The 20567-nt window shown below is 42.5% G+C and overlaps 1 protein-coding gene across 10 annotated transcripts in view; it reads left to right on the top strand.

Moving 5' to 3' along the window:
* The window catches only part of mast4 (microtubule associated serine/threonine kinase family member 4), a 145556-nt gene that overhangs the window by 103995 nt on the left and 20994 nt on the right, over nucleotides 1-20567 (top strand). For 4 of the 10 annotated variants that reach the window (XM_036530117.1, XM_036530116.1, XM_036530124.1 and 1 more), the window contains 10 exons: nucleotides 4091-4179; nucleotides 9563-9632; nucleotides 10589-10609; nucleotides 11896-11974; nucleotides 13925-14079; nucleotides 15071-15146; nucleotides 15299-15508; nucleotides 17679-17780; nucleotides 18152-18284; nucleotides 20306-20373. In XM_036530117.1, coding sequence (XP_036386010.1) covers nucleotides 4091-4179; nucleotides 9563-9632; nucleotides 10589-10609; nucleotides 11896-11974; nucleotides 13925-14079; nucleotides 15071-15146; nucleotides 15299-15508; nucleotides 17679-17780; nucleotides 18152-18284; nucleotides 20306-20373 — 1003 coding nt within the window. The remainder of the gene's footprint in view (nucleotides 1-4090; nucleotides 4180-9562; nucleotides 9633-10588; nucleotides 10610-11895; nucleotides 11975-13924; nucleotides 14080-15070; nucleotides 15147-15298; nucleotides 15509-17678; nucleotides 17781-18151; nucleotides 18285-20305; nucleotides 20374-20567) is intronic. The other 6 variants (XM_036530123.1, XM_036530122.1, XM_036530126.1 and 3 more) reach the window with 3 other exon arrangements.

The following is a 20567-nucleotide window of genomic DNA, read 5'->3' as shown; positions in this document are numbered from 1 at the left end:
TAATTTGTCATAGAAACTAAGTACCAGACTGTATCGGAGTTCAGCAGAATGTAGTTAAAACATCTTTTAGTTCTTTTTTTTTCAATATATATTGTCTCAGAAATGAGAAGTCCAAAAGAGTTTCCCAGGTGACCTCTAAAATCATCTGTTTGGTGTCAGAACCTGCAGCAATGTGAAATAGAGGTGTTCTTCACTCTGATCAGGGAGAGGAATGATTCCAAATGTAGTGCATTTTAATGAGGTCACATTTTTATTTTAAGTTGGACGCTGCTAGAGATGCAAAGTCATTCTAGATGATGATACAAAATGCTTTGAAGATAATTCAGTGATGCTGTGGTTCTCTGTCAAAACTGTGTAGTTGCAAATATGTGGTGATGGTCTGTGATGACCATCAAATAATCAATGAAAAGAGCATTTTGTCTATATTGATTCTAGTAATTTTAATGAGTCTATTGAGACTTTCTGTAATCCATAATCCTCTTTGGAATAGCTTTCATATAGATATAAGTAGTCTGTTGAATACATCAGTATCACTGAGTAATCATTCTATTACATAAAATGTAGGCCTATTACATTTACTTAACACACTTCAGGGCCTCACAGTGAACAGCTGGTGCTGGAGAACTTAATTTAACACTTTCAGGACCAGCACACCAATACCTGCATATACTCTCAGTAGGTATTGCTGTCAACAAGGCCAACAACTGCCTTGCCATACTGGTTTAATAAAATTGAGATGATATTGTGCAGAGTCACCAAATAATAGTGAGTCAACAGAAGTGCAGGAGTACCAGTGTGGTGACTGAGCATGGTGGCACACACATTAAATGTTTTTCATTAGCGTGACGGTCAGCTTGGTATTACACAGCTTGATCGTAATTCTAGATCCTTCAAGCATGTCGTCTTGTTGTCCCTGGAATTTGGAATATTAGATATCATCTACTATGATTTTTATTTTTTTCCTGAATCAGTTTCAAGAGAATGCTCAATTGTCTTTTAATTGTCCTTTGAGGGCAAGGTTTTTCAAATTATATCACACACTCTTAGGTGAAGTGTATGCATCATTCCCAGTGATAAACTCGGAAAAGGCGGTACACTGAAACAACAGTTTAGTTGTTTGTTAAATGGTTAGATAAGAGGTCACCAGGAGACTACATAAAACCTCATTTCGGCCTGTGTAATGAAGCAGGAGGACTTTTGCTCGCATTGTAGTGCTTTGCACACTAATGAGGGCAGACAGACATGCGGCCGCACCTCATAATCAAAAGGAACGTAACGCACGAATGGATCCCGAAACAAAGACAGGGCGCATACGGATTGAATTTTAAATTATTCATGGTTTTGTGTTTACTGTGAGGCAGTTTAATTTTTTAAAGTGTTATCTCCTCTGTGACCTCAGACGTTCCCAAAAAACCTGTAGCACACAAAGTGCAGGAGGGTATCCAATTTCTTCCAGGATTTGAAATATTGTGTGAAACGTTGCGAGTGTTGGCAACTGTAATTTTGTAATCTGACTTCAATTGAGGGCACAGCACGGGAGGGTGTTTACTGTAGAAATGTCAGTTATTTGTGCAAATATAGATTGTCTGGTACCTGCCCATCACTTTGGACAGTGTCACTACCAAAATCAAAAGCAAACAGTCTGGTCATCGTTACTTATTTGCTGTGCGGACGCCCTTGTTCAGGCTGTGCCACAAAGCTTATGCTTGACATACTCTCCATTTTTAGAATATCAACAAAAACTCATTGGAGGTTAAATACCTTGCTCAAGGGTACAATGGCTGGCCTTGGAAATGAACCTGAAACCTGCAAGTTGCAAACCCAGTTGCTCAACCATTGTGTCAGTCCACCATCCTAATTATGTTTTTAGTACTAATTGATAAACTGTCTATAGTGTATATACATTTTCTGCAATACTGCTCCAGAATGAGCTATTTCCAAAGTACCCTAAATCTGTTATTTTGTAGAGTACTGTGGAGTGCATGAATAAAGCAAACCTTGACACTTACTGGAGCTACCTGCATTGTGTAGTTTTTGGGACTCATCTCCCTTACAGAATGTGCGACACAACATCAGCATTTAACTCACAAAATTGTGATGACATGACTCTACCGACCAACATATGGTATGATTGGAGAAGTTTGTAGAGCACATGAAGGAAGCCCAGAACATAGTTACGTTAGTCAAGGCAAGGAACAAACCAAAGCCTGGACAAGGAACTGCGGAAAGCAGATTATGAGAAATGAGCATATTCGGTAATTATTCCGAAATAACATGAATTGGAATTTATTGTAACCTTTACTGTAAATTCTTGTGCATCAAAGGTCAGCATCAGCATTTACATTTAGTGTGAGACAGTACGTAAGTAGGAAAATGATGCAGTTCATAGACATATGGTTGTAAAGCATAATATATTATATAATTATATATATATATTATTATATATATATAGCTCATAAATATGGAATCCTCAATTACATAAAGCCCAGAATCGGATGAGAAGATGAAGGGCACAAAAGCTGCAGTCCTTAGCTTCTGGATGGTGAATGGTGATGCTATATGAAACAAAGGATTGGCATAGTGAAGAAGAGGGTCAAGAGTAACTCTCTAGAGGGACTTACTGGGCAGGCACTGTAGAAGCGGAAGGAGAGAGAGGGACAGACTGTTTGGAGAGGTCACCTGAGGAGGATGCATCAGGAAGAACTGGGCAAGACTACATTTGCCATGCTAGAAACATGCAGAGACGTAATATGGAATGCTGAAATCTCAGAGGAAATGTGAATCAGACAACACTGTACCCTTTCATAATCCCCCTACCTGTGTGACTCATGCAAGCTGTGCTATGTATTGACTCTTGACTCGTTTTGATCGTGACCCGCTTATTATGAACAGCAAGCACTTTCCAACAGCAACTTGTGAGACATGATTATTGCATGAAATGCATGAAAGTGCAGTGCGTGTTTTTTATGTCTGTAGGTATGTAACATAGGGATGCATGTTATACCTGTAATATTTGAAATAAAAAGTAATGCATATCAATTTGTAAATGTTGCATGCACGCACAATATGGAGTAGATATAATATAGATATGATGGAAACAACAAAAATATTTGAATATTTAACTGCCCTTTGTGTTCATGAAGCCTCTCTTGAATGTGTTTAGCAGTGTGTATGGGGGTGTTATTTTATTATAATTGTCTTGGAATATTGGAAGCTGTTGAGAAAACAATTTTTGCATCGTAGAATGCACCTGGTCACTTAAAATAGTTTTGTATTCCTTGGCTATAATTCTACCATACGGAGTAATAACTGGACTTGTTGACTCCCATCAGATGGCTGCCCATACCATAACCGATCTGTGACCATATTTAAGAGTTGGGAACAGGCAGTGTGGGTTGAAGGCTTCCTTTGGCTTTCTCCAAGCAAAAACCCATGCAGTTGTATCAAGTTAAAGATGACTCATCGGACCATATTATGTTGTTCCATTTCCCAGAAATCCAGGTTTTGTGCTCATTACACTAGGTTATGTGTTGTTGTGCATTGGCCTTTGTTTCAAGTGGTTTTGGAATGGAAGTCCTACCATAAATATAAGTTCTGTGAAGCTCATGATGGACAGTTAGTTGAGTGGCTCATGGAGGTATGGATTTAGTTCTGTGGTAGTTTTTGAGGCAATTGTTTTGTGGTTTTTAGTCACTATCCTGTCTATCCATCTTGGTGAACGACCACTGTTCCTCTTTCCTGATACAATTTTTCCTTTGGTGTGTGCATCATGATCAACATTCCTTAACATATTAAGTGATTTTGTCTCATTTGTGAACGTGAAATTTGTGCACCTACTAATTGACCTTTCAAAATCTTATATAAATGTTGCTTTAGATACTCAGATATTAAAGTGCTGATTTTAAAATGTTTTTATATAAATATTATATAATGTAATATACATTACACCTAATATGAATAAAATGTAGTGTTATTTGATGAGATATTGTTAGGAGCTGTTGAGATTTTATTGTCATTACATGCATGTCTTTGTCTGTCAGTGGACTGCATTTAGCAGCTGTCTAATGTCACTCTCTTGTTGTTTTCATAGCTGCAGAACAAGCAACAGAAAAAGCCTGATTGGAAGTGGTCAGTCTTCGGCACTTCCTCGGCCCCACTCTCCCCTCTCAGCACATACAGGTAATTGTGTGTGTGTGTGTGTGAGTGTACAGGCGCACATCTGTTTCTTTGTCTCTCTCAGTTTTTGTTTATGTGCTTCCGCTTACACACGTCTGCATGTGCCCGTCAGAAATGGAGTAAGTGTTATGGTACACTTGCGTGCAGCGAAAGGCTTGGTAAGCCAGCATCCGCTTCCCTGAATGGAGCCCATTGTTCATTGTAAATGAAGAAGCAGTTTGGTAACCCAAAGACTGAAATGGGATCTGTGTCTGCCCACAGGATTCTCCTCTGGATCCTTTACCAGACACGTCACCTTAGACATAGGAAAGCGAGGGTAACAATAAGCAAGAGCATTGCTTGTTTGTAGTACAAAGATGCAAGATACAGTATACAATGCGCTGTATTATTTTTGTACCACAATACATTGTGTTCCAGGGGTGTTACTGATAGGTCTTGTTATACCTTCTATCAGTTCTCATTTAGTTCCAGATAGAGCTAAATGGCTTTTAATCTCATGAAAGTTTTAATAAGCTTTTAGCATTTACAGTCTTAACAAAACACTTTTAGTCAATTATTCAGTTGTTTATTTCTATGGTGTCTAAATAAAAGATGCACCGAATTGCTGCCTGTAAGTACACGGATAACTAAAGATGGCGGTGATGAGAGAAATTCAGCATTTGAATTCAGATTTAAGTGAGGACTGCGCAGGGACTTGCACAGAAATCACCGGTGACTACGAAGTGTTAACAGAGTTTTGTCCAATGTGGTTTTGTCATATAGGCTAAACAATAGGTTTTTGGCCAGGTGTGGGTAAAATTGTAATACCGGCTATGAGAACAGAAGCGTTTGCTGCGCTACTGCTCCGCGATGCAGTGCCGCGCTTGGAAACCGCATTGTATACAGAAGGTGTTGAGGCCTGCAGGAAGCCGGTGCGCCAAAGAACAAGGAGGGGTCGGCTCCGCTCACAAAGGAGAGTTCCTTCCTGCCCTTTTTAATGGGCAGGGAGGCTGTTGTTCAGCGGGCCTCATTGTGTCCTTGCAGCTGAGAGTGTGCGTTTCTTCCAGCGAACTGAATGTTAAGACGCTGATTGCAAAACAAGAATAATAAGGTAAATTAGAGCGTATGAAGAATCTTTACCAAGAGCAGCTAACCTCACCTAAAGAGTACTGTAATGGGACTGGGTAAGTGTGTTATTTCAGGCGTTATGACATGATTATTTAATGAGATGGATTTTGTTTTGCGTTCTGTTTTTTTGTCTGATCAAGTACTGAAGCTCTGATAGCCGTATGCTTGCTTGTGTGGTGCTGCTGAAGTTGTATTGATGAAAGTGAATATGAATTCACAGGCAGGTATAGCAGAGTTGTTGTTTTCTTTTATTAATCCAAATCAGATACATGCTTCAGGATTCTCTTATTCCTAGATGATGAATCAAAAAGTTGTATTGTGGGATTTGCTCAGTTAAAAATACATCAAAAATCTAAACTCGAAAGACTTGTATCCATCTGATGAACACAACTCTACGGCAGTGGGTGCTTGCTGTTTAATCATTGGTTAAATGAGTCAGCTGACAACGTTTGATCATGATATGGCTGACTGCATTCAGTAACTAATGTGTGCAGCACCCGGGCTTACGCAAACTGTCTGTCTCCCAGAGTCAGAGAACTTCCAACCCACCACTGCCATCTAAACGGAGTGCAAGGTCTACTTTGCCAGTGCACAAGCTCTCTTTGCATGGAGGATGTAGCCATTGTGTGTCACTCAAAAGAACAGTGCAGGCGGTGCTTGTTTTTGTGGCACAGTGTGTACCTGGAAACCCGGCTTGCTGTGTGTTGGATTCAGTTTTCCCACAGACACAGTGTTATAACTGGGGTTTTCGTGAGCACAGGCTAGAAATATCTTTTTTTTTTTTTTAACAAAAAAATATGGGATTAAAGATACTTATTCATAAGCTATTAGTATTGCATCTTTGTATGTTTTATGTACTTGCACATGCACAGCAAATTATAGTATAGATGTTCTGTAATGTGACATGATGGTGTGGGAATGACAGGACGTGGAGCACAGTAAGATGATAATCACTCTCTTCAGGTTTTATATTAACAAGGCACTCAAGATGGCTCACACAAAGGATAAAATAAGTAAGTCTTCAGCTCCCACTCACGAGTTCTCTGTATAGAAGAACAAACTAAAATAGAAAAACAACATAAGAAATTAAAATAATGACACACTCGCTGGCTCTTTTCCTCATTCTGGTAATTACTTTGCAGCCTCCTCCTGTTTAAGATTCATTTGTCGTAAAACAATTTTTAATAAACGTTGTAAACGCAGACCAATGTAGGTAGGAATTAGCAACCCAGAAACATCACAAAAAGCATGAAGACCTTGGTTTGTTTACTGTACCTGTAGTGTTAACAGCTTTATTTTTTTCAAAATGAATGGGACCCAGTGCACATATCTTGATATTTTTATATGAGACATAATCAGCATTGCTAATCAGCAAAAAGACAAGGTTTAGCCTCTTTCTGAATCTGGTCAAAAGTGCTACCTCAGGTGTATTGTCATGCTTAGAGCTAGCGATTGCTTATCTCTCATTATAATCAGTGCTTAAATTACAGCACAATTAAAAAGGTTGGCATTAATCACAGTCTAATGCGCCCCTCTACCATCACTGCCACCATGAATCGTGCAAACTCCTCTTTATAGTCAGAGGGGGTGCTGTTGTTTTCCTATGCTAATTAACTGTTTACTCTCACCACTGCAATCGAGTTAATTACCTCCTTAATGTTGGATCAAGGACTGGGATGCTTTATCAGGGAGCGGGCATGGGTTGTAATCATTGTCAGATGGGACACACACCAAGTCTGATGCGTTTAACTGCCAGAGCGCAGTCTCTGGAAGCGGTAGGGGCCCGATAATAAGCGGATATCGCGCATATGGATGGAGATGGAGTGATTTTTTTTTTTTTCCTCCCCCCGCCCGTTTTGAGATCTCCCAGGCATTAGCTCACAGATGGGTGAGCGACAGCTCCGGGCCTCGCCAGAGGAGCTGAAGGTCACGCGGCGCATTAGCGCGCGGTGCACCTTGACGATTAGTCACCGTTTACTCAGGGGCAAGCGGCTTGTGACGCTCGGATATCCCCCCCCCCCATCTACAACCTGCTTCCCTCACGCTTCCTCGCTCCCCTTGGCTCCCGTCACGCAGCGTTTCACAGCTTTTGTGGCTGCGAGGCTGCCGGCTAAATTTTGCGACTGCAGGGGCTTTCAGGTTTGAATCCCAGGTTGGGCCCTGCCGCTCGCCTCACTCCTTCCAAAAGATTAAACGTGTTTAGATTTGCCTCGTGATAAACAGCTGGTGCCGTGACAACGCAGAGGCAAACCTTGGATGTCTCACCTTCTGCTCAATGGCAAGAGCAGTAATTTTAATTCTTCAGTATACTCTTGGGTAGTGTGCATTGTCGTTTTTTGTTGTTAATATTATTCATACTGTTGTGTATTTGCTTATCTGTGCCAGTTGCGTATGTTTACCTGCAGATAACAGTGGGGCATCGACTATTATAAAGGAATGATTAATAGTTTTTGTCAACATTTCCTTTGTCCCTCAAGTCCTTTCATTTCCATTCCAAAAGCTTGGAAAAGAGGCTCTTTCTGAAAAATCTGTGGCGCTCAGTTGGGCAATAAAACTGACACAGACGGTTTTTCAGCAGTTTTGGACATTTAAATGTATTCCCTCTCTCTCACTCTGTGTCATCTGAGCATTGGCAGTTTGTTTCAGTATATCTGGATATGCTCAAGTAGGTGCCTTGGCTTCGTTTGACTCGTGTGAAGAGATTTCAAGATGCTCTTGCGCTTCAAACCGCTGGAGAGGAGCCAGATATCACATATTTCACTCGCTGTCTTTCAGCCAGTTTGAAAAGTGTACTCAGTCATTTGATAAATGCACGAAATAATTTTGTTTTGACAACAGTAGAAAGACAGGAGTAGTCGTCCAAGTCGCTCAGGGTAGTCCCAGCTATTCTGTCATCTGATGTTGGGCAGCACAACAAATTATATGGAAGAAGCAACTGTCTGCTATGTGGAGTATTTTTTCTAACATTATTTTCATTGCATTAGAACGCACGGGAAGGCAGAGAGATAGCAGGAGGGAAGACTAATTGGACTGAGTCAGGAAAGGCTGCATCCCTCTTAATCTTTTATCTCCCTGAAAACAGAATCTCCAAATGGCAGTGTCATTCCATTCATTACATTTTTAGTCAACATTACATGTGCAAGGGATGGGGTTTATCGTCACAGGATTACAAGAGGTTGAGCAAAAAAGAGTAAACAAACACAAAATCCCTCTGAAAAAAATAGTCTTAGGAATATAATGGCTCAAGATTTAACTTAGTTTAATTTGTGTTGAATAATGTTGGGAAAGGAGAAAGGGGTTCTTTACCGATAAAATGGACGCCTTTATGGGATACAAAAGAGCCTAAGGCATTGAAATGATGAATTTCAGTAGGAAGTGGTGTGGAAAGGCCATGTGAATACTAATCGAGGTTCAGGGTTTATTAAATACTACTACATGTGGCGGATCTTGAGTAAGCTACTTTATATGGTTGTGGTGATTTGACTGTATAATTAAAAACGCACCAGTCTAATGGTCCATGAACCTTTCAGGTCAGCTTTTCAATGGGTATGGCTTTATCTGGTGACTAGAATAAAAGAGTAATTTGCCAAAATAGCACACACTGCCATGTTGTAATGAGGTGTGTCAATGTTTACCTTGCAGTTCTCAAACCAGTTGTTCAGTTCTTTATAACTCTGATCGGGGGAGTAAAACAAGATTTATGTTTTAGTCATGTTTCCTGATAAATGTCTTTTAAAGATAACATTCATTCATAAACATACGCAGTGCAGTGGAAGTGTACTTTCAGAAGGATTAGATGAGTCAGCATAGTGTTGTTAGCTAAGGGAAAGCTCACATTTGTTTATATGAGAAATTACCAGTGCTTTGTAATTTTCAAGATATGGAGAAATGAGCACTGGAATAATGAATACCTACAGATGCGTCTTTATCACATTTTCTGACAAACATACACTTAAAACCAAGGACAGCTTGGAAATGGGTAGCCTGTGTTTCAGACCATTTTGTCCAGTTTGTTATGAGAAAGAATGAGAAGTCTTATCAAGACCATTCTTCAACATGCTGTAGCATGTATGTTTACAGCCGTAGCATTGCTACAGCATGCAACATATATATATTTTTTTTTAACTTTCCCATAGTTGTGTTGCGTGTGTTGTGCTTTCCCACAGTTGTGTTTACGTGTGTGTGTGTGTGTGTGTGTGTGTGTGTGTGATTGTGTGTTTTTTTATGGCAGTATCCAGATCACAGCGGTATGACTGATCTTGTCTTTCAAACCCTGCAGGAACAAGTCCTCAAGACAGTCCAAGAAACTTCTCTCCGAGTGCCTCAGCTCATTTCTCCTTTGCACGAAGGTAAATGGAGCCTTACCAGTATTTAAACTATATTCCTGTAGGGTACAGTCAGTGTATATGCTTGGGGGGACGGGAGACCAATACTTACTCAATTGCTGTAATCTTACCCTAATATTTGTACAGTTGAAAGCAGCATGGTAGGGGATAAAATCAGCTACGGTTGGGCTATACTATATGCTGTGGTAAGAACCTGACTCACACATACACTTTGAAAGTCTTCTCGCATACAAGCTGTAGAGGAGTCCAGTTACACTCTCATTCTTGTATGGATTTAATTTGACCTTAGATGTATGAGAATCGAATGAATCTCACCATTGAAAGAATGCTGCCGGGAGGGTAATATATATGTAATGAGTGCTCACAACATGTTCACATATTAAAAGAACCGCAAGGATGGCAGCTAATAGGAAATGACTAAAATGAAGAAGCATGGAAGGTCCATTCAGTCAGGAGGGCCAAATGCATTGTGTGTGTGCGTGTGTGCGTGTGTGCGTGTGTGTGTGTGTGTGTGTGTGTGTATATGTTCAGTGCTAGAATTACAGGCAGGTTTCAGTTCAGGAAGGGAAAGTGAATTATCAAACAGAGCACACTTTGATGTAATGGTTGGTTTGTTTGTTCATTTTTCCCTGCTGCTACCATTGTCTGAAGCTCAGTATAATGAAATTCATGGAAGTCTTTGAGAGGGGCCAGCACGTGAAGTGTTTTGACTGGTCCTCCATACCTCAGTATGAAAATAAGTGAAATGAGGGCCACTAGTTTGCGTCTGTCCCGCCAAAGTGTCTTGAGACAAAAGGCGGAAAGGTTCAAAGCATGTGCGTGGGCTCCTTTTGAAATTCAGTGGTTTGTGTGGATTTTGCCTCCCGGTTTCTCAGACTGCCTGGAATTAAGTTTTCTTTGTCTCCCTCCCCCCTCACTCCGGTTTTATTTTGCCATGGCTCTTTGATGCTATTCCTCAGTCATGGCCACAGACCAGACAGGTAAACTCATATGGGCCCATAAATATATGTGTCGTCTGTTGTGCACTGAGATACCCTGTAACCCATGTGTTAAAGTATGTACATGCACGTGCATGTATATAGTATAAGGGGGGTGGCCAACCTAACCAAGAGTAGGAGCTAGAATTGACCAGTGTCATTTTTAAAGATACACATAAAGTTTTTTTCCAACATTGTAATATACATTTCATTTATGATACTGAGAGTTGTCCATTGTTTTTTTTTCATCCATGTATTCGCTTACATGTGAAATTTGTTATTTGAAATATAATTATAATATTATTATAATTCAGGTGAGAGGAAGATGATGGAATATCTGTTTTGTTAAACATGCATTGCTGTTCCATTGGTGTTATGCTTCGGGTCAAATGATGGTGATAATCTGGGTGCTCAAATGTCTATGCTAAAGTGACCTTTTACGTATTTTTCAGGATCACACAATAACATTTTCAATTTTAGTGTTAATCTCTATTATAATGGATGTAACTTTCTTCTTTCTGGGGCCATGCATGAGTCTGTAAAGGGCCACAGGTTGGCAACCCCTGTACTGCATTCTTCAATTAGCTGTTTCTAAAGGTCTTGCTCCTCCGAGTACTAACATTCCCATTGGTCATTGTTTTCTAATCCTCCCTACCTCCTGATTAGCACTACCTGTGAATAATCATCCTGTCTCCCTTTGTTGTCATTTGTGAACCTTGCTGAAGAACAGCACATTGTGTCAGTGCGGCACATATCTATATCTTAAAATGTAAACCGTATTGATGTTATACCACTGTGAAGCTTTTACAGCGATCTTGTACTTTTGGAATGTCTCTTTGGACATCCTTAATCTCTCTACCCTGTGAAATGGCTACGTACATGGGCACTATGAAAATGTAGTCAGTGGCCACAGATGTATAGAGTATACAGAGGTCACACAGAAATGTTTTACAGACAAAAACAGGAAATATTGTGAAATATTACATCCATCCCAGAGTTCCATGCACCACTACTTTTTCTGACCTCTCTTTTTGGCTGTTATGCATTTATTTGTTAGGTGTATTTGAGTGTCATCTTATCATAAACTGGCCTCTTACCAGCTGTATAGATTCTCAATTTTCTTGCTCAGAGGTCAGTCCAGGGCTCTGAGCTGTAGGGGAAGAAGTGCTCTATAAATAGAGCTGACTGTTATTGTCACTGATTAGTCAGTATTAGCTACTGTTTGTTTGCATTGTTACGCTTCGGCCGGGCCTTTTGTGTAGACCGCCATTTTTTCTTTGTGTTTGCAGGACGGATGGGCGACGCTGGTCTCTGGCTTCTCTCCCCTCCTCGGGCTATGGGACCAACACCCCCAGCTCCACTGTCTCTGTAAGTTTCACCTTCCCTCAAATTCCTCCACAGGCGCACTGAGGTCAAGACATGCAGTGTGTGACGTGCTGGGAGAATAATGGCCCCAGACTGATTAAATAATGAAACTTCCCAGCCTCAAGGTTCCACGGGTCTCCTTCTTACAGTGGAGGGTGAGCTTATACATGAGTTTGGCTTAACATATGTGGTTGAAGGACTTTATATTAATGGCTTATTGAAACAGCTTTAGGTTTAAACAGCATGTTTGTTGGTCACTTTCTGTTGCAGATCTCAATAATAGTCCTGAAGTGTTACCATATAGAGCATAACATCCATTGCTAAATTTTGTATTTGTTGTAAGTGAAGATGTGACTACATCAACAACCAACTATCTGCAAAATGGCATTGCAGAAATTGTCTTCTATAACCATGTGTACCGTCTGTCATCTCTAGCTGACTGTTCAAGTCTGACTTTTTGGAAGCTGAAATCTCATATACACCTATCAGAAATGACAGCTGTTCGTTTTTTTCCCCATAATCCTTTTGAAGTGTCATCCAAAGTAAAACATTTGACGGGGAGTCACAGAATTCCCGGGAGGCCCACCAGAAACAGCACTTACCGCAAAGCTGTCACTTACATCAAGTAACGCTGAATTAAACATTTAGTGGAAAATGTTTTTTTTTTTTTCCTTTTAAAAAAGGCAGTTTGATTGGATGTATCTGTGGACTCCATGGTGCCAACACAGCGGTGATCTCCAGTTCTTCTTTGTCTTTGAGAACAGACGCTTGTATGAACTTCTATAAGTCTGACTCATGCAACCAGAAGCTGTGTTCTGGGACGACAGATTTGTTTTTTTGGACCCGGGCGTCTGATTCGCAGCCAGTCTGCCCACTCTCACCCATTCCTGCTGATCTGTTTGCTGTCAGAGTCAAGTCTCACGCAGAGGAAATGGCAAACAATCTGACACCCAGGCGCAGACAAATAAGCATACGTACCTCGCCAGGACTCCAGCAAACAAATATGTCATTACACAGGAGTGCCAGGCTTGTTTATATTGGCATGCCTGATCACCGGGAGACTGTTCACAGTCACAGCCAAAATGAAAATGCAGCTGATTTTATTTTATTTGCATGGTAACTGGATTTTAACAGTGCCATAATGCGAATAGGCAATTTAATCAGAAATGCACGTACCCCCTTGCAGCTGTTTGTATGTTTGTCTTTCAGTGCTTTGATATTGTTGCTGCATATTTACCTCTGTCATTCTGCCCCCTAACTGAATCATAGTTCTCATGACCATCTCTGTTATAAAGAACATTTAAATATGCAGTCCTCTCAGGGATCAGAACGCTTTTGTGATAGGTCTATGAAAAGCAACAGGAGTTAGAAAAACAGCTCCCTTTGACTGCCAAGGTGTGCATATCAACACCACTTGCATACAGCTTCACTCATGTTATGCTAGAGGTAAATTAGATCCGGAATGACACGTAGTTCAACGTGTGGAACGTTGAGACCACCATGGCGTCATAGCCAGAGAAAGGGACATGAGACAGGGGTGTTACGGATTCAAACGCCATGTGAGACACTGCCATTGTACCCCTGAGAAATGGCTTCAATATTGCTGTGAAAACAGGTCAGAGACCGTATGCTAGCTGGAAAATTATAACCGCTCTCAATTCTGAAATTAAAAAAATGAAGTGCTGTACGGCTATGTGGAGATGATTAGGGATTCCCCAATTAACAAACCAACATAACGTGCTGCGTTGGCTGGTTAACAGAATACATATGCTAGGTTTCATGACTCATTGCAAATGGTAAAGTCCTCTGTCTTGTGGTAAAGTCCCAGCAAAACACTGTGTGTTTGTCCTCATTTGCATGTTTTCCATGATACGGGAAAAAGCGATAAAGCGTCGGCTTCTTCTTTTTTTTTTTTTTCTTTTCTCGTTCAATGTATTTCCGTTTCATTTCCAGTCGTCCTGTTCATCACAGGAGAAGCTGCACCAGCTGCCGTTCCAGCCCACGGCCGATGAGCTGCACTTCCTGTCCAAGCACTTCTGCACGGAGAGCATCTCGGGGGATGACAGGAGGAGGACCACGCCCATGCGCCCCCGCTCCCGCAGTCTCAGGTACGGGAACACACCTGTCGGCTCTGTCACCATCCTCCTGGCCGCCATCCAACACGTTTCTATGACTCTTTATCTTATTAGAGGGACAATGGTAGAAAAACAACATTTAATGCAATAAACGTTTGCTAAGAATGTTATGCCCTTGGTTCCAAAGGCAGCTTGGTGCATATCAGGTATGTGTCATGTAAAAATGATACCCTTCCTTGATTTTTGTTTGAGAGGAATTAAGGTGACAATCATGTGCAAATATTTTACTTTATTTGACTGCATATTTAAATAGCCCGGTGTTGTAAACTCTCAGACAGGTTTGAAAGACATGAATCCCTGAAGGTTCAGGTAGAACGAGAGAGGAACCCCTTGAGCTCTTCATGAGCTCTTTCCCAGTCAAATATCCTGACGAAGGAAACATTTGCACTGATTTCTGACCTCCCTTGTCTTGACATGTAGTATGATTCAGCTCCTCTGAGTTCTGTTGCCTTTTGTTGGTGGCGTCTGGATGAAATTTGTACAGCCTAAAACAGGCACAAATTTAGTTGACCACAGTTTACTGGTCTGTTCTGTTGCTCCAACTTTGTAATGCTCTGCAGATGATGCTGATGCTGAGTATTATCAACTTGGATGGCAGATCTACAAAATACTGTTACAGTATGTGATATAAACTCTACTACCAGCTACGGTATATCTAAGCCAGGATCCTACCTAAGAAAAAATATCATGGAGGACAGCATTACTGAGCTGTCAGTTCTTATCAGTACTAATATATTGTTGTGAAAACATTCCTGTTGTACTTTGAAACTATGCATGCAAGTTACCTAGCAGCTGGTTTCTACTACAGTTGGGAGTTTGGATACTTGCCGCATTATGATCCATGGGTCTTTAGCAGAAAATATAGGAAGCTGACATTACACCTGATTGCACCTTTAAAACTTTTTGTTCAGCCACTTCACTGATGAGTGACAAGCATGTGCCAACTTTGTCTTTGCATTTTCAGTCCTGGCAGATCTCCATCATGCTATGACCATGAGATTATTATGATGAACCATGTCTACAAAGAGAGGTTTCCGAAGGTAAGGGTCTTTTCTCCATTTTGCAGGCTTCTGCATTCAGACCGTCTTGTTTTCGTATCAGAACAGGGGTCTGTCTACTGTATAACACATCTGTGGTCACTGATCTCATGTGTATCTCAAGTGACATTGTGTTCCCCTTGCGCCCCTTGCAGGCCACTGCTCAGATGGAGGAGAGGATCCAGGAGATCATCCGCACCAACGCCCCGGACAGCGTGCTCCCACTAGCAGACGGCGTGCTCAGCTTTGCCCACCACCAGATCATCGAGCTGGCCCGTGACTGCCTGGAGAAGTCCCGCCACGGGCTCATCACCTCACGCTACTTCTGTGAGCTCACCGACAAGCTGGAGAGGCTCTACCAGGAGGTGAGTCTGGTCAACGCCTTGTCCCATGCAGTGGGGGAATGGGGGGACTCGTGCCAGAGACAGTTCATCTGTGATTTCCGTGGTTTTTGTGTTGCAATTCTTGGGTACTGTAGAGGACCCAGTAGTTGGGGCAGGCCAGTGGGCTGCTCTGTGAGATGACTGATGGATTCCTACCACAGTGGGGTACAAATCGGCTTGTGGCAAAAACTGGGTGATCGCACAGAAGGAAAGAAGCCATATGCCGACAGTGTGGTTGGATTGGAAAACACTGTTGACTATAATGAAATGCAACCATTTTTCACCTGTTGATGTTGAAGGCATGTAGGTAAGGGTGAGGGGATCTCTACATCAGGGTGGGGGTGGGGGTGGGGTGAGGTACTGTTGCTAATCAGTCGGAGGTGATATCTCCTATCACATGTTGTTACTCGTCTGGCCCTTACTATCAGTACGAGACAAGGATTGGCGTAGTCATGAAAAGATTGAAGGTCATTCCAAGAGGGCAGGCACTCTGAATGATGTCATTCAGCTCTCCATGGGATGTCTGACTTTATCTCGTGGGCTGGAGCCAAAAGTAACGCAGGCAGTAAACAGCCAGGAGTGAGATAGCGTATGGAGTTGTATTCGTTATTGGCCAGCAACCATCTGTAAAGATAATTGATTTGTTTTAGGACAATGCATGGCAGTTTTTCAATGTACATAGGTGCAGTCAAGATTCAGTGACCTTTTTATTGCTGACACAGTCAAACTGTGTGTGTTTTAGTTCTTGGGTGTGTATATTGGCTCATTCAGGTTATGCTGCCGTTGATTTAGTCAGTTTTAGTTTGAATTTAAGATGAAGGCTCTTTGCGTCTTTATGTTGATGCTGCCTGAGGTGGGGTTAAGGTTTTTGTTGATGAATACCAGGGTCCATGAGCCTGGGCCAGTGAATGAAATGACTTGTCATCTAAATTTCTGCAAAGATCCCAAAGATGATGGAATAAGATAAATTATTATCTTCTTACATTTTCATCTGTTTTGGTGCATGCATGAAATGAATTACAATTGGATTTCCAAAATCACATTATGTGAATAATTGTTAATCAGAATATAACAATGGAAGAGAAAGGCTTAATATTGTTACAGAATGTGTGCATTTTCTCACACACAGTGCAATATAGGCACAGTACAGACCTAGTAAAAAAATTCAACACATGCATACACACACAGAGAGAGAGAGAGAGAGAGAGAGAGAGAGAGAGAGAGAGAGAGAATAACCTTCTCAGAAAGCCTGACTGACTTATTGTATCTAGTCTTTGAAACCAACTTCAGATGTGCACTTTTGAGCCTCTGTATAAGATCTTGTATAAAAGAACTGCACTCCAAACTAGATAATTAAAGCACACAATGTTCAATATGTGTAACAAGGAGGGTCATGGGCTATTTTCCACACATATCTGCGATCTCAATATACATCCCTACCTTAGTTACAATACGTCAGAGCAGAACCTATTCAAGGCTAGCCAGCCCCTGTGAATACCAGTGACAGAGGTATGTGGAAAGTCCCTGTGCACAGAGTGATAGATGACAGGGCAGCATAGTTCAGCGTGGTGTAAGATCTGAGAGGGCGCTCCATATCGGGGCTGCTTATCTCCGGTTCTGCGGCGAAGCTGTCAGGTTTCCTCTACACCTCAGGCGTTGACAATTAGTGACTTCAGTCACTGCGTCACGGCGCTGCGTTATGCAGTGGGTTTGAAAGCTGAAGCCTCGGGGGGGGGGGGGGGGGGGCGTCTCTCTGTCACTAGCCAGCTGATCGCTATAATCAGACCGCGTGTCGCTGTTATGGGTATGGCAACGAGGCACGTTGGTGCTTCACTTGGAAATACCCTGTGCGCCACAGTCGTCTGGGTCGGGGGAGAGAGGGGCACAGCTTCCGTCACTCCCGTGTTTGCGAAATAGCAGGAAATGGGCGACCCAGATGGCGTGAAGTATATGGAGCGTACTCCTCCTGACCTTTGCAGTTTTGTTTTTCCCTCACACAGTGACACAGACAGGGATGCCAGTGGCACTGTAATCCTGGACCCCTTTGCGCACATCACACACGTTCTGTATCTTGTGAGGAGCAGAGAGAGGATGACTCAAGAAGAAGTGTAGGATGTTTAAAGCGTGTGCTTCGTTCCTCTCCTCTCTGCAGTCCACCGAGAGGTCGGAGAGTGGGGAGGTGACCTTCATCAAGGAGCTCGTGAAGAAGATACTAATCGTCATTGCCAGACCTGCCCGGCTTCTTGAATGCCTGGTAATTCTTCATATCTTCCTTCCTATATATATATGTATGTATGTATGTGTGTATGTGTGCGTGTGTGAGTGTGTGTGTTTATATGTGTTTATTGTTAGAAATATTTAGGTGACTCATTCCACTTTTGTTTTTTGGGATGCTCTCCATTCCGGGATCCTGATAACATCTAACAAGTAGTCATCTACCTGCTCTTACCCTAGCAAAAAAGTACATACTTTTAAGTGTTTGGTTTAACATTTCAAGGACCCCATCGCTTGGCTAACATACTTCGAATGCAGTGCTAAACTATGAGACAAGAACAGCCTTGCGTACATCCAGCTTCCCTTTAAGAATGTCTTTATTCAAAGGTGTGAATGTCTCTCCCCCTGAAGGAGTTTGACCCAGAGGAGTTCTACCACCTCCTGGAGGCAGCGGAGGGTCACGCCAAAGAGGGGCAGGGCATCAAGACGGACATCCCGCGCTACATCATCAGTCAGCTGGGCCTCACCAGAGACCCTCTGGAGGGTAAGACACCCACTCTTCACCTTGGAAATGCAGAGCCGGGCCAGTCACAGCAACAGTGAAAGGTCGTAAAGAGTCATGAACATAGTGTGTCATCTCGTGTGTTTTTTGTTCCAGTTTCAATCATCTTCATGGCATTGCCTGTTGTGGGAGCTATCGTGCAGCGTCCTCCCCAATTTCAGGCTTACCCCTCTGCACTGTGCTGACTGTTATTCAAGCAAAATGAATATTACTTGCCAGATGCCTACGTAAAAATCACATTTAAAAGCTCAGACTTGGACAATTATGTAGTGTTGGTCTTAACAGCTGTGGACCATTAGCGGTGTAAATGTGGTGTAAATTGCAGCGTCCTTAATTTACTTGTCGGCTCGTTTCCAGGAAGAAGGTTTGCTTGACCGAAACGCATTTCCGTCAGTTGTTTGCCCCAGTGCAAAACCTAAAAATAAAACCTTTTCTTAAATACACTTGGCCATGTTCCAGTTGTTGTGGGAGTGCAGGTCGTCTCCTTTGGACCTGTTTTTGCGGGGTCTATTTTGGACCTGCGCACCCCAATAAAGCGCTGGGTAAACCACTTAGGACTGGGCGCAGTCTGGTCTGCAGACACCGCTTGTTTTTGAGCTGCTCTCGGATGAACTGCTTGCAGTGGCGGAGCTGATGAGGCCGGGGTGGCTGCCGATGGATCTCGTTTTGAATGTATAATTTGACCTGCTGTTTCTAAATCAGCTCCTGTACCCTGACTCAGGGGCAGCAGAAAAGCACCAGCAATCATTTAGCACATTTTAATTAACTTCTGACACTTACGCCTCCCTGCAAAACTCCTATTGTAATAACCTGCAAAACCTGTCAAAATTGACTCGGGCCTGCTAATTAAAAAAAGGTCTAATTATACAGTCCTGGCAATTGTCCCCTCTGCTATCTTGAAATTGACTTAATGAGTGCGGTTAACACTTCTTGCTTGGAGTTTGTGAAGGAGCGGGGCAGCAGTTACCTTCTAAGTGAGATGTTTTTTGTGCCGGCAAAGCCAGCACAAAAACGCCATGGAAGGATAAAGTACAAAGCAAATCAAAATTTCTCAGAAGCCATATGAATCCAGGCGTGCACACGCTATAAGACCCGCCTTTTGTCGGAACAGACTGCCACGGCGGTGGCGCTTTATCTTTTGGGTGGAAAAAAAGGCGTTCATTACCACTAATTTGAAGTTAATGCTCTCCCAGTGGACCTCGACAAATTCACATTCCGCTGGACCAGTCAGGCCTCAAAAACGCCAGTCTCCCAGCGGAGCCATCTCTCCCCTGCTATCCCCATGAGCCGGTCCCGTGTTTGCCTTGCCCATCCTCTGGAATGGGGTAGAAATCAGCAGAATTAAAAGGGGGCAGCTGTTTAATGGCGTCTTAAATGTGCTGAAGTCTCTTTTGGGACCGATGGATGGCCCCCTAACGGCTCCCCATCTCCGCCAGCTCCTGCCGCTCATCCTTCACCGATCTGGATACGGGCGCGGAGAAGCGTCTGGATCATCCGAGACAGCCATTTGTTCTGGGACGCTGCTTTTCTCTGGGAACGCTCTGACATGTGCTCCTCTCCTCCTTTTGATTTGCGCCCCATTGCTCTCGCTTTGTATAATTTGGAGTCAGCGCCTCGTGCCTACGAGGCAGAGAAAGTAAAAAGGCAGCTCTTTTTTTAAGGACTGGGTTCCGTCGTACGGCGCAAAGATGCCCAGCTGCACTCTTCTAATGTTTGACTCACGCGTGCTTATACCTGTCAGCTTTTAGTCTTTGCAAGAGTGTGGACCAGCACTTGAAGTTTATTGTTGAGGATCAGAGTAACCCCTGCAAGCTTGAAGCAAATATCTGTGTGTTAACCAACCTCAAACTCACACATCTCTCAGACCTTTCACTAAATTTACAAGTGTGCAACCTTTGACTTTAGAACTATTCTGCAGCGTTGGTCCAGCCCTTTTTTTTGTTCTGATTTGAGGTTCACCTGTCTGCTGGAAGAGCTCTGATTACGCATTGTCTTGCTTGTAGAATTCGCGCAGTTGGCCAGCTATGACAGCGGGATTGCTGAAACCCCAGAGACGGATGACTCTGTGAGTGTAAGTAGCTTCAGCTAGTTGTCAGGGATGTGGGAGCGGTGCGGAGAGGACGAAAAGAGGACATCTGATGCCATACCAGACACGGGCAATTCTCTCACAGGCCATTACACTGGAAAAGCTATTCCATTATCCAGGCGCTTCCATTTCCCTGAACAGCTCTCTGAAAGAGCACCATACAATAGCTGATAGTTATG

The sequence above is a fragment of the Megalops cyprinoides genome, chromosome 5, assembly GCF_013368585.1.
Source record: "Megalops cyprinoides isolate fMegCyp1 chromosome 5, fMegCyp1.pri, whole genome shotgun sequence".
Lineage (NCBI taxonomy): Eukaryota > Metazoa > Chordata > Actinopteri > Elopiformes > Megalopidae > Megalops > Megalops cyprinoides.
This window is presented reverse-complemented; position numbering and strand designations above follow the sequence as displayed.